The sequence below is a fragment of the Notechis scutatus genome, chromosome 1 (assembly GCF_049901735.1).
Source record: "Notechis scutatus isolate UNSWTSFEM ecotype Mainland chromosome 1, rNotScu1.2, whole genome shotgun sequence".
Taxonomy (NCBI): Eukaryota; Metazoa; Chordata; class Lepidosauria; order Squamata; family Elapidae; genus Notechis; species Notechis scutatus.
Genome location: NC_142009.1, coordinates 16,547,613 through 16,560,502, shown reverse-complemented (window position 1 = coordinate 16,560,502; position 12,890 = coordinate 16,547,613). Strand labels below are relative to the sequence as shown.

The window sequence follows — 12,890 nt, the reverse complement described above, 5'->3', positions numbered from 1 at the left end:
AAAAAAGATGACTGGAGAGGTTGATCTATTCAAGTCAATGGGCCTCTTAAAGCCACTGCATCTTTTCTCAGGCTTGTGTGCGGAAGCCTGAAAACAAAACAGAGACTGCTTTAATGAGTAGCGCAATATTTATTTGTTTGTCAAACATGTACATGATAACAAGTATAAGTATGAACATAAACATGAATAAAGGAAGTAAATACAGATAAGGGGGACAATAAGACAGGAACGGTAGGCATCTTGGTGCGTTTATGCACACCCCCTTTAAGGACCTCTTAGGAATGCGGTGAGGTCCATGGTAGACAGTTTGAGGGTGAAGCTGTGAGGGGTTGAGGCTGTAACAACAGAGTCGGGTAGGGCGTGTCAGGTGTTAACCCCTCTGTTGCTGAAGTATTTTCTGCAATTGAGTTTGGAGCAGTTTACCTTGAGTTTATATTGGTTGTTTGCCCATGTATTGTTGTGATTGAGGCTGAAGAAGTCATTGACAGGTAAGACATTGTAACAGACAATTTTGTGTACCATGCTTAGATCGGACCACAGGCGGCACAATTCTAGATTGTCCATGCCTAAAATTTCGAGCCTGGAGGCAAAGGGAGTTCTGTTGTGAGTGGAGGAGTGGAGTACTTTTCTCAAGATATACCTCTGAACCCGCTCAATTGTGTTCATGTTTGTTATACAGTGCGGGTTCCAGGCGGACGAGATGTATTCGAGAATTGGTCTGGCAAAGGTTTTGTATGCCCTAGTTAACAATTCATAGAACTGTACTTTCATGAGGTTCAGTGTATTTCTTCCGGACTGTTTTCACATCATGCATAGTGCTAAAATTAGCTGTGTAAGTTAAACATATAGTGATAACATGCACCCTTGTCTCACACCTTTCCTTATTCTGTACTACTCTGCTTCTTCAGACTCAGTCTTTAGAGTAGCTTCTTGTTTACTCTAAAGCTTTCTCAGAAGAATTATCAAAAGTTTTAATGGACCCATTAGCCTTAATACATTCTACATCCCGGCATGATTTCCAGAATCAAAGGTCTTATTGTTGTCAATAAAAGAAAGGAAAACCTTATTGTGTCCTCTTGTTGTGGCCATTATCCTTATCTTGTGTAAGCTGCCTAATGTCTTGTTCTGCCTGCCAGCTACTGTGACATTTCTCCAAGTGTGACGATACAAATCACAATGACTGTACTTAACTTGATCTCAAGTGGAAATCAAAATCATTTCAGATATTTTTATGTTCTTCCAACCCATTCTTTCTCCTGACCCCACCTATTTTTTGGAGTAGATGCAATTCTCAGGATTTCAGGATGTAATTCTGGTCGGGTTGCTTTTACTACAGATGTTAGATGTGATGTAGAAATCCCAACACATTAGACTCCAATATTCAAATCCATTTTTCTTTCTCCTATCTTTACTTGGCAAATGGATTGAGAACTGTTCATTTCCTATTATAAGAAAGGGTTGGCATCCATGTGTATTGATTGTGGTGCATTCATCCAGACTCAGGAGGAATGTGTCTGATCTGGTTTATTCTAGTCATCATAGGAATAAAAGAATTTAATGTAGAGGAAAGCAGATTCCAAGGGAGTATTTGGCAGGGGTGGTGAGGAGAGCAGTTTGGAACCAGTGACTGAAAGCTACTTTTTCCAAAAGGCAACTGAACTTCCTTGGTTTTTTTTTCCTTTGGAAACATTTCACTTGTCACCTAAGAAGCTTCTTCAGTTCTATCAGATTGCTGTGGAATGGAAGAGTTTATAACTCTTTTGAATTTCTCAACACTGAACTATACAGAACCCCGCCACCTCCCACTCAGTTCAATATTTAGATTCTCACCATCTACTGGAGCACCAACTGAGAGTAATCAGAACCCTACAATAAAGACTATAAATCCTTCCATTCCCTACCACTTGGTTAGAACTGAAGAAGCCTCTTGGATGAGAAGCAAAATCTTTTCAAAGGAAAAAAAAAACCAAGGAAGTCCTGTTGCCTTTTGGAAAAAGTATGTCTTTGAGACAACTAAGAACAGGACGAATTGAGAATCTCCATAGACAATGACCCAAAGTGGTGGTTGTATTCCATCCACATGATAGTTCAAGTAGGGGGTAGATGATCATACGTTGGGATGCTTTCATTGACATGGGTGTTGATGGCTCAGATGGCCTCATTAAAACTTAGAGTCTATGATTTTGTGAAACGTTAGACACCTAAAGGTGATACATACATACATACATACATACATACATACATACATACATACACACACACACACACACACACACACACGCACACACAGAGGTAATCCTCAACTTACAACTGCAATTAAGTCCAAAATTTCTGTTGCTAAGTGAGTCATTTGTTAAGTGAATTTTACCTCATTTTATGCCCTATCTTGCCAGTTAAGTGAATCACTGCGGTTGTTAAGTTAGAAACACAGTTGTTAAGTCAATCTGCCTTCCTCATTGACTTTGCTTGGCAGAAAGTCTCAAAAAGTGATCACATAACCCCAGGACACTGCAACCGTCATAGATATGTGTCAGTTGCCAAGCATCTGAATTTTGGATTTGAATTTATGGTCATAAATTTGAATTTGTGGTCATATATCTCTCTTTTTTTTTAAGTGCTGTTGTAAGTTCAATCAATCAATACATGAACTGTTGTCAGTCGAGGACTCCCTGTATACTATATGTTATGCACTATGCACTACATACTATATACTAGCGAAAAGGAGGACTAGAGGTGACATGATAGCAGTGTTCCAGTGTATCAGGTGTTGCCACAAAGAAGAGTCAAGCTCTTCTCCAAAGCACCTGAAGGACAAGAAAGAAAATGGATGGAAAGGAGAGAAGCAACCAAAACCAAGGAGACATTTCCTGGCAGTTAGAACAATTAATCAGAAGTGCCTCCAGAAGTTATGGGTGCTCCAACACTGGAAGTTTTTAAGAAGAGATTTGTCTGAAATGGTACAGGGTTTCGTGCCTAGGCAAGGGTTGGACTAGAAGACCTCCAGGGCTCCTTCCAACTATGTTATTCTAATATACTATTTACTACATGCTATATACACACATATTGTGTGTATGTGTGTGTATGTGTGTGCTTTGCCAGCTGTCGCACCCCCTGACCTCAAAACCAAACAAGCTGACACACGCCAAGAACACAGACCCAGACCCCAAACTTGAAGCCAGACTAAAACCCAGAATGCTACATCACAGCCACCCGCTCAGGATATCACATCAGAAAACTCAGGAAATTACAACACAAGAACTCAAGAAATCGCAACACAGCAAATGACCCAGGAAATCACAGCACAAGACCAAGGATACCATAGCAATAAAACTCACAAGGTCATCACACAACCCATTACCCAAGCCGTTACAACACAGGAGGCTAATGGAAAAGAGATCAAAACACAAACGACCCAGGAGATTACAACGCAGGACCCAGGATACCTCAACAAAAGAACTCTCAAGGCCATCACACAACCCATTACCCAAGCCATTAAAACATGGGAGGCTAATGGAAAAATTATCACTACAAAACAAACGACCCAGGAGATTACAGCACAAGATCCAGGATATCTCCACAACAAAACTCACAAGGCCATCACACAGCCCACTATACCAACATCAACTCCATCAACCAATCAAGAGGCAGTAGCTCAGCCAACCAGCCCAGCACACCAGCCCCCACACCAGTATTTATAGAGAGACGGCAGCTCCGATCACACACTGCTGCACTGGCACGAAGCCGAAAGCACCAGCCTGAGAATGGCGAGTGGGACCTCGCCGAAACGTCGCCAAGATACTCTTAATCTTACATGGGAAAAGACCCGAACACACCTAGACCTACATACCTGTACCCGTGAAAATCTACAAACACACACACACACACACACACACACACACACACACACACACACACACACACATATATATATATATATATATATATTCTTAAGTTTTCGCAGGTACTTACATGTATGGTATTCAGCTTTGTTCGAGTATTTTCCCACGTCATTATAGTTGTGCTTTTAAAGTTGTAGCAACGTTTTGGCAGAATCTCATCTGCCATCATCAGGCTTCTATAGAGTGAGAGAGAGAGAAAGAGAGAGAGAGTGTGTGTCAAGTCCGAAATTGTCATATGTGTAGCCATTTTGGATAGGCTTAATATATAGTATATATTCTTTTTCTTACTTTCTCTTTGGCAGTCATGGGGGAAGGGTTTTGGGCTTGCCACATTCCTAAGCGGGGAGGACTTCAGATAGAGAGAGTTGTTTAGGCTAGGTGACTCTTCTTCCCATGGGAAAACAAGCTGATTGTGCTCAGGCCCCTTGAGGTGCAGATTTTTGACATCAAGCAACATTGAATTACTTCTATTGGAGATTGTGACTTTGTGGGGTTGTTTCTAACTTCTAATATTGTGGGGTAATTCTGGGTTGTGTCAGATCCAGAATTACCACGGACTTTGCAAAATTTGATGCTTTCCTAAATAAAAGAAATTGTCATGGAAGATGGACTTTGTTCTTTTCTTTTTAAATGGATTTCATCACTTGGAAACCTGACACACACATACAGAGAGAGAGAGAGAAGAAAGAGAGAATATAGCCTTGCTGTAAGTTAATCATGTGTTGTATGGGAAGAGTAGACCCTTGCCCCCTACCTGCTAGAAGTGGGGCTTGAAATCTAATCGTTTCCTCAACTTTCTCTTTTTCTGGAGGTGGCTTTGAAACTGGGAAGATTGCCAAATTTCCCCGACTGGTTGAACCATCTTCCAGGGAATCGATCTTGGTGAATATAATCCATAAGATCAAGTAGCACTTGTATAGTTTCCTTAATACACCTCATTATTCTTTGCAAAACAGTGTAGGAGCTTAAAGAGGGTTTAGTCGGGACATATGGTTTTCTTCTCTTTAATCACAGCATAATTCCAGATCCATCTTCTATTTAGCAACAGGGCAGAGACAGATGTGAGCTTGTGTGTGTGTGTGTGTGTGTGTGTGTGTGTGTGTACTGATTTGACAATTAGGAGAGCATTAGAACAGGATGGAATTGAAATATTGCTCTTGTTTGGGTTTGATATATAGTCACATCTGTCACTTCTTCTTGTTTCTCTTCAGCTAGCTGTTTTACATAAATTTCAGTGCTGGTACCTTTTTTTTTTTTTTTTTAAATGAACGCTTCCGGTATGCCGTACTGTAAATCATTATCATCATCAGGCTGCAGAATTAGATTATTTTAAATGGGAATGTGCCAGAACAAGGAAGAAGCAGGCTATGAATATAGATGTGAATAATTTTTTTCCCTCCCAGATATTTTTAATGAGAAATGGTATTTCGTTTCCTGAAGCCCCCTCATTGCATCTTCTCCTTTCTCCAAGAAACCGTAAACAGTTTCTGCTGCTGATTCTTGTCTCCCTCCTCCTCTATATATTTTTCACCTCAAAGGCAAGACTCCTGAATATCTAGGCCCAGGGGTCTCCAAACTCACACCTTAAAACTTGTGGACTTCAGCTCCCAGAATTCCCCAGCCATCATGAAGTCCACGAGTCTTAAAGCTGCCAAGTTTGGAGAGCCCTGATCTAGGGCAAATGTGAAGAATGTAAACAGATGGGTTAAATAAATGCATAAAGAGAAGTGGGGGAAGGAAAAGAGAAAGAAGGGTGCAACTGCTTCTCTAATTATGTCCCATCACCAAGAAACTGTTCAGGACTTCCTCCTTTCTTGAGAAGAGAAATTCATTGGAATGACTCCTTCCATTTCTCTGAATGTGAATTCCTGTTAGTTTCATGTAACTTAGGAAGCAAGAACAATTTTTGAAAGATACTTCATCCTTGTTGTCTTCCAGTATGAGCTTTGAGATCATTAGAGGTCTACTCCAAGTACATTAACATCTTGTCCCAAAGGTGTTTTTTTTAAGGCTACTTAGACACTGTTTTTTTCTTAAAGATGTTTTACTTCTCATCCAAGAAGCTTCTTTAAGGAAAAGCAAAACATCTTCAAGGAAAAGCAACGTTTCTGCCTTTTGAAAAGAGCACCTTTGGGACACCTACAGTATGATCTGGATGACTGAGAGTCTCCATAAACACCTTCACATCTTTAAATCAGATTTCAGAAAATATACAAAAATGATCTCACACCACCCCTTAAAGTTCTTTGGCTTCTACTGTGGATAATGTAATAGTTACTGTATGTTAAGTCTTCTATTTATTTGCTAGACCTATTAGCTCACTCAAGCAGAAGTACATTGACCCAGAGTCATCTTTCATGCCTAAGGAAGAATTAGAAATCGTATTTCCTGACTTCTAATCTAGCATCTTCACAATTTGTCTTGACATTCTCTCGTCTGATACAGGTAGTTTTCAACTGATGACTGCAACTGAGGCCCTTATTAAGGAAGTGAATCACACCCAATTTTACAACCTTTTGTGCCATGGTTGTAAAAGCAAATCCCTTGCAGTTAAGTTGACATGGTTCTTGAGCGAATCTGGCTTCCCCCGTTGACTTTGCTTTTTGGAAGCTAACTGGGAAGGTTGCCATTGGCGACCACATGACCCTGGGATACTGAAGCCATCATCAATACATTCCAATTGCCAAGCTCTTGAATTTTATTCCCTTGACTGTGGGGTTGCTGCAACGGTTGTAAGTGTGAAGACCAATCATAAGTCACTTTTTTAGTATTGTCGTAACTTTGAAAGGTCACTAAGTGAACGGTTGTAAGTCAAAGGACTATCTGTAGCCAATTATGGCCAGGCTCTATAAAATCTTGACTGTGCTCTTCTTCCCCAGTTTGAATGGACTGTTCCTTGTGATAAGAATAGTTATATATTGTGGCCTAACAGCGGCCAGTGGAGCTGGCAGCAGATTCAGACAATGAAGAGGTTGGGGAGGAGCATGGGCTAGTCCTGGAGTCTGGGGAAGGCTCAGACAAGTGCTTTGCGTTGGAAGCAGAGTTGGGGCCATCTGACAGTTGTTCAACTGCCTTTGGAGTCAGACTTCAGTGAGGCAGAAGAACAGTTAGAGCCTGTTCCCAGTGTGTGCATGCACAGATTTGCCAGACGAAGGGAACAGCTGAGGAACAAGGGCCGACTTGGGAGTAAAGCCACAGGTGGATGGTGAATGGCCCTTCCCCTAGAGCAGGGGTTCCCAACCTGGGGTGCGAGACGATATTCCAGTGGGTGCGAGAAAAGTCCAGGTAAATAATAGGATATTGGCTATATGCTGGCATTTTTATTTATTATTTATTTCAGGGGGTGCGAGGTTCGAGTGAAATTTCTTTAGGGGCACGGGGCAAAAAGGTTGGGAACCACTGCCCTAGAGCAGGGATCCCCAACCTTTTCGACGCCGCGCCCGGTTCCGCGCAGCTGGGCGCCCGCCCGGTTCCGGCGCCAGCTGGCGCCGCCATCTTTTTGACGAAAAATCACTTCCAGTGACGTCATCGAGTGATTTTCGTCAAAAATGGCGGCGCTTTGCTCGTGAGCTTTTTCGGGTAGAAATGGCTTTCACCGAAAAGCTCACGAAGCGCTGGCGCCGCCATCTTTTTGACGAAAAATTGCTTTTTACCAAAAAAGATGGCGGCGCCCAGCAACCAGCGGCCCGGTAAGGCTTGTTCCATGGTCTGCACCGGTCCATGGACCGGCGGTTGGGGACCACTGCCCTAGAGTATAAAAGAGGAGCGAAAGGGGAGTGGGGCTTTGCAGGAGACTATTAATTCACTCTGGCATGCTTGCCAAATATTGCAGCGGCCTGATAAAGATTTGTAATGGGGAACTATCGTGAAAGACTGTTTGCCGGGACTTTGTTGCAGAGGAAATTCATTGTAAATCAAATAAAAGGGGTTTATTGGGATGAGAACTCAGCTTCATGCTATTAGGGGAAACCTAGGTCAGAACATATGTACAATCCCGGGAACATGAATTGCCGATGTAGAAACATTCAATATATTTTGACAGCAGCTCTACTTGATTCTCACAGACAGCAGAAGAGGAAAGCAGTTACAGCCTGCGTGCTGCAGACTAACTGGGGTTTATCTGGAATTAGCAGGAAGGGTGTCTGGCTTAGGCTAAGACAAAGCTTTAACATCCCTTATGTATTAAATCTTGGCTTTGGTGATGCAAAATATATTATCTTATATTATTTTTTTAAAGGAATAATGAGATTGAATTTGTCTGGCACTGTAAGAGATATTTCTTAGAAATGTGGGTCATCTCAAGCTTGGCCCAGGAGTAAGAATGCAGGAGTTGAGAGTGAGGGTATAAGGACTGAAGATCGATCCTGCCTTTGGAATATCAAAAAATTTAATGACAGAACTGGATAAGGAACATAGGATAATAGGTTGGGAGGGAGATCAATGCTTCCTTCTTAAACTTTATGTTTCTGAGTTATGCTTATCTCTACTTTTATTTTTTGAAGAAGAGGAAGAGGAGGAGGAGGAAGAGGGTCTATGTGACAGATGGTCTTCCCAACTCCCTCTGATGTTTGTTTGTTCTATTCAGAGGGGACATGGGGAGCATCCAGGGGGCCGTTAAAGTGACCGCAGTTGGCCAGCCAAAGTCTGCTCAGCCTGCTGGTTGTCAGAATAATGTTTAGCCAGGTGTTAATCTGTGTCTGGAGGAGGGGAGGGAAGTGATGGAATTCATTATTCAGCTTGCCAAGAGAGGTCACGGTTTTGGGCCACTGCCAAGTCCGAAGCCAGCCCTCTTGGATTTACTGACATGTGCCATTGGCGAGGAATGTACATGAAGTCCGCTTGTGGAAGTCTCTTGGGAAGCAGCCAAGCTGACGGAGAGCAGTCAGAAGCATTCACGCAGCAGATCTACAGAGGCAAAAACCCCAGCTTGCCTTCTCCAAGAGGGCGAAGAAGCTATCTGAGCGAAAGGAACAATCATATCTTTTTTTTCCCCTCTCTTCTTTTCTCCATCTATTTTTGTTTGTTTGTTTTGTTCTTGAGATCTTCTTGGGTTTTGCCTTCCTTTCCGTACATACACACAACCGCGTAAACCTACCTATTCCTTCTACTCTTCTAAACAGAAACAATGATTAAATCAAGCTGGTTCTACGTCAGATTCAAGTATGCTGAAAAGGTAGGTCAATCTATTTCTTTCCTAAACATCTCTCTCTCTCTCTCTCTTTTTCTTTTTTTAAAAAAGCAAAATTTTATTCTGTTCTGGATTCTAACTCTGGAGAGGCATTTAATATTTCTGCGTCATTTCATAAAGCGGTGTGCTTCTGGGCTGTTATATTTCTGGGAAGGGAACTCGGCTGCAGTTTTGAAAATCTGGCATTCGGACAATCTTGCTGAAAACAGAGGGAAGCCTTGGATCCAATTTCTGAGCCCTGCCACTTTGCACAAACAACATAGACATGCACACAATGGGCTCTGTGTGTGTGTATGTGTGTGTGCTTTCTTTGTCTTCTACTACAAGAGGAAGGAACTTTTTTTCATCCTAAGCATCTGTTGGAAGGGTGAAACTTCTCCTCGCAGCATCGGGATAGGGAAGGAGATGTATAAAAATTGACTTGTGTAAACATTTTTGCTGAGTCGTTCAAAAAACAAAAACAAACCTTTCTTATGTATCTGTAGTTCGCTGGAGCTTGCATGGATCAAAGGCAAAAGCATAAATTGGGCTTTTCTTCCTCCTAAAAGGCCATTATTCTGATTCTTAGCAGCTGAACGCATCTGATGATGTGACACACTTAGGATATTTGTTTTTCCTGTCTCTTATATATGTCTCACAGCATGGCTGTGCTTCAACTCTTACCTGTGAGGTTTTCTACTTGTTCTCTGGTAGATCTTGCTTTTTTCTTCTTTTCCAGCTTAGGTCATCAATAATTGGCAAAGTTGAAAGCAGGACTTTGGATTGTTCTGGTGATATGGCCACTGATAAGGTGATGTCCTTGTTTTGCTTCAATCTGACATCTCCACAGATGAGGACAGTTGACAATTGAGGCAGAAATTGTACATTTTTGTACAACTGAGTCAGAAATTGGCTATTTTTTTTACAATGTTGCTCAGAAGGCTGTTGGGGGCAAATAAGTTCCTTTAAGCATTATATTTGAAGTGCAACCTCTTTTGACACATTCTGGGTTGAATAACATACAGGTAATCCTTAATTTACAACAGTTCATTTAGTGACTGTTCAGAGTTACAACGGCACTGAAAAAAGTGACTTATGGCTATTTTTCACAGTTATGACCATTGCAGCAGCTCCCATGATCACATTATCAAAATTAAGATGCTTGGCAACTGGCAGGTATTTATGATGGTTGCATTGTCCTGGGTGGATCATGCAATCCCCTTTTGTGACCTTCTGACAAGCAAAGTCAATGGGGAAGAAGAAGAAGAAGAGGAAGAGGAAGAACTTTATTGTCATTGTACAAGTACAACGAAACTGTGGATGCACCCCAGCAACTGTTTGCAATACAATAAAACCAAAGCACTTAAAAATGAAGATAAGAAAAATAGAGTACCCACGTCTCCATTGCAATTAAAGAGTACAATATCTACGAATATACACAAAATATACATCCAACACTGACTGTGATGCGTTGCCGAGTATAATACACAAGAGAAGGATTGTACTGTAATATGTTATTATACATCCGAATGGGGTATGGAGATTTCACATCTTTTCACACCTTAATGAGGTAGTGACTTCGTGGTTATTTGCGGTTCGGATGGCCCAGGGAAAGAAACTATGTGTTAGTCTAGTGGTGTGGGATTTTATTGACCTAAAGCGCCGTCCAGATGGCAGCAGGTCAAAAAGATAATTGCCAGGGTGTGAGGGGTCTTCTATAATGGCCTTGATTCCGCTTTGGCAGTGGGACCTGGCTAAGTCTTCCAGGGAGGGCAGAGGGCAACCAATGATCTTTTGAGCTGTGTTTATCACCCAGATTTATTTAATAACCGTGCTACCAACTTAACAATTGCAGGATTCACTTAACAACTGTGGCAAGAATCATCATAACATGGGGCAAAATTCACTTAGGAAATGTTTCTCTTAGCAACCGGAATTTTGGGCTCAGTTGTGGTCATAAGTCGAACAATACTTGTATCTGTTAAGGTCTGGAGAGTGAGAGAGTGTATTCTTCATGAAATTGGAACCCCCCCCCGGATTTTCTGAATGGGACTTCAACCTAAATCTAGAGTGAGTTCTTGGCCTCCATGTGGCTCTAATTCCATTTTTTGATGGTCTCAGGATAACACTGCTGAACCAGATTTAGGTTACCAATTCTCAGTGATTGTTTAAATGGTTCTTACTTATACAAATAAATAGAATTTGGATTTCAGGCATAAACCAGAAAGATAAATCAAATATATCCATCCATTTCTGAAGGTATACTCCTCATTTCCCCATGCCATAAAAGAGGTATTTATTTAATCTTTATCCTGCCTTTATTACTTTATAAGTAACTCAAAGCAGTGAACTTTCTTACTCTTCCTATTTTCCCCACAATAACAACCTGGGCTGAGAAAGTACTATATGATTGCCCTGCCGGCTTTCATGTCTAACGTGGAACTATAACTCACTGTCCCCTGGTTTCTAGACCAGCACTTTAACCACTAGGTCAAAACTGGCTCTATAAGAGACGTATGATATTTCATGAAATGAAAATTAAGGCAGAATTAGAACCGGGAGTCTCTCTTCTCCCTCCCTCCCAAGAATTGAAACAAACATAGATGCTCCCAAAAATTGAATAAAAACATATCCAATGAAATAAAATCAAAAGCCACCATATAAACTAAAGAGCAATGAAGAACTGATTAAAAAGCTTGGTTCTGTGCCTACCACGTGACGGGAGGTTAAATAAAACTTTAAAAATATGATAAAATCCCTACGTTGTGAAAGTAGATTTGGTTGCCCCCTATTCTAAATCTCAGTATAACGCTGAAGTAGTGGAAAAGAAATCCCAAAGTTATAGAAAATACTGTTTTCTATAACAAGCTTTCTTCCTTTTGTTGGTTTGCCTTGTCTTGCATTTTGAGGGTTTCCCCCCACCCCTGAATTTTCAATCTCCTGTTTGTCATTTTTCCACCTCAGGTCCAAGCATACAGTGAAAGTTGTGCGCAGTTGTGTTCACAGAATTGGCCTCCTTGATTTTTCTCTCTCCCTAAAGGCATGCAAGTATAATGCCTTTAATTATGGCATAGATATATCCATTGGCACATTTATGCCCAGAGATGGGAATAAATTTGCCAGTTTGGGGACTATCCAAGGCTTTCCATAGCATGTCAAAGGCCAACTCCAAAAGCATGCTGGGCCAGAGGCCTTTTCCAGACATTTTGCATAGCTGGCTGAGAAGTTCTGGGAGTTGACATCCATGAGTCTTAAAGTTGCCAAGTTGGACAGACACCCTAGTGTTTAAGATATTTATCTCTTTAAAAAAAACCACTCTCCTGGCCTTCTAAAAAGGAGTTAAAACATGGGTTGGTGGCCTCAGATGAGGATCCCAAAGGACCATGTAGCCATGGGGCTGTTTAGTCCCCTTTTACACTTTTTAAACTGATTTTAATAGTGCTTAATCACTTTTGCCTCCTCCTAAGTTTTTAACTTTTATGTGTACCATTTTATATTTTTTAACATTTTATTGTACACTGCCCAGAATCCCACTTTGAGGGAGATGGATAGTTCAGAAATGTGAAAAATAAATAAACAGCCCCCCCCTCCACTGCCCCAATGCAAAAAAGAGACTGAATTTGGTTCCAACTGTTCTGCACAGGATCTGGGATCACAAAAGTGATCCTTTTGGATTGCATGTCATCCTGAGCTGTACCTTTCACATCCCTGATTTATTAGTTTGCCAAAATGGGATTCAGGACACACACAGAGAGAAAGGGAGGGAGGGAGGGACAGAGAGAGAGAGAGAGGAGAAGCTTTGACCTATTTTTGGGAAACGTCTA

General features: G+C 41.4%; 1 protein-coding gene across 8 annotated transcripts in view; it reads left to right on the top strand.

Annotated features, from left to right (window-relative positions):
• The window catches only part of AUTS2 (activator of transcription and developmental regulator AUTS2), a 1,004,882-nt gene that overhangs the window by 269,014 nt on the left and 722,978 nt on the right, over positions 1-12,890 (top strand). The window contains exon 1 of one of the 8 annotated variants that reach the window (XM_087957537.1): positions 8,651-9,072. The exons of the other annotated variants lie outside the window; for them this stretch is intronic. Within the exon in view, the coding sequence (XP_087813663.1) occupies positions 9,025-9,072 (48 nt within the window). The 5' untranslated portion in view covers positions 8,651-9,024. Of the gene's footprint in view, positions 1-8,650; positions 9,073-12,890 lie in introns of those variants that run through there. 8 annotated transcript variants of the gene reach the window in all.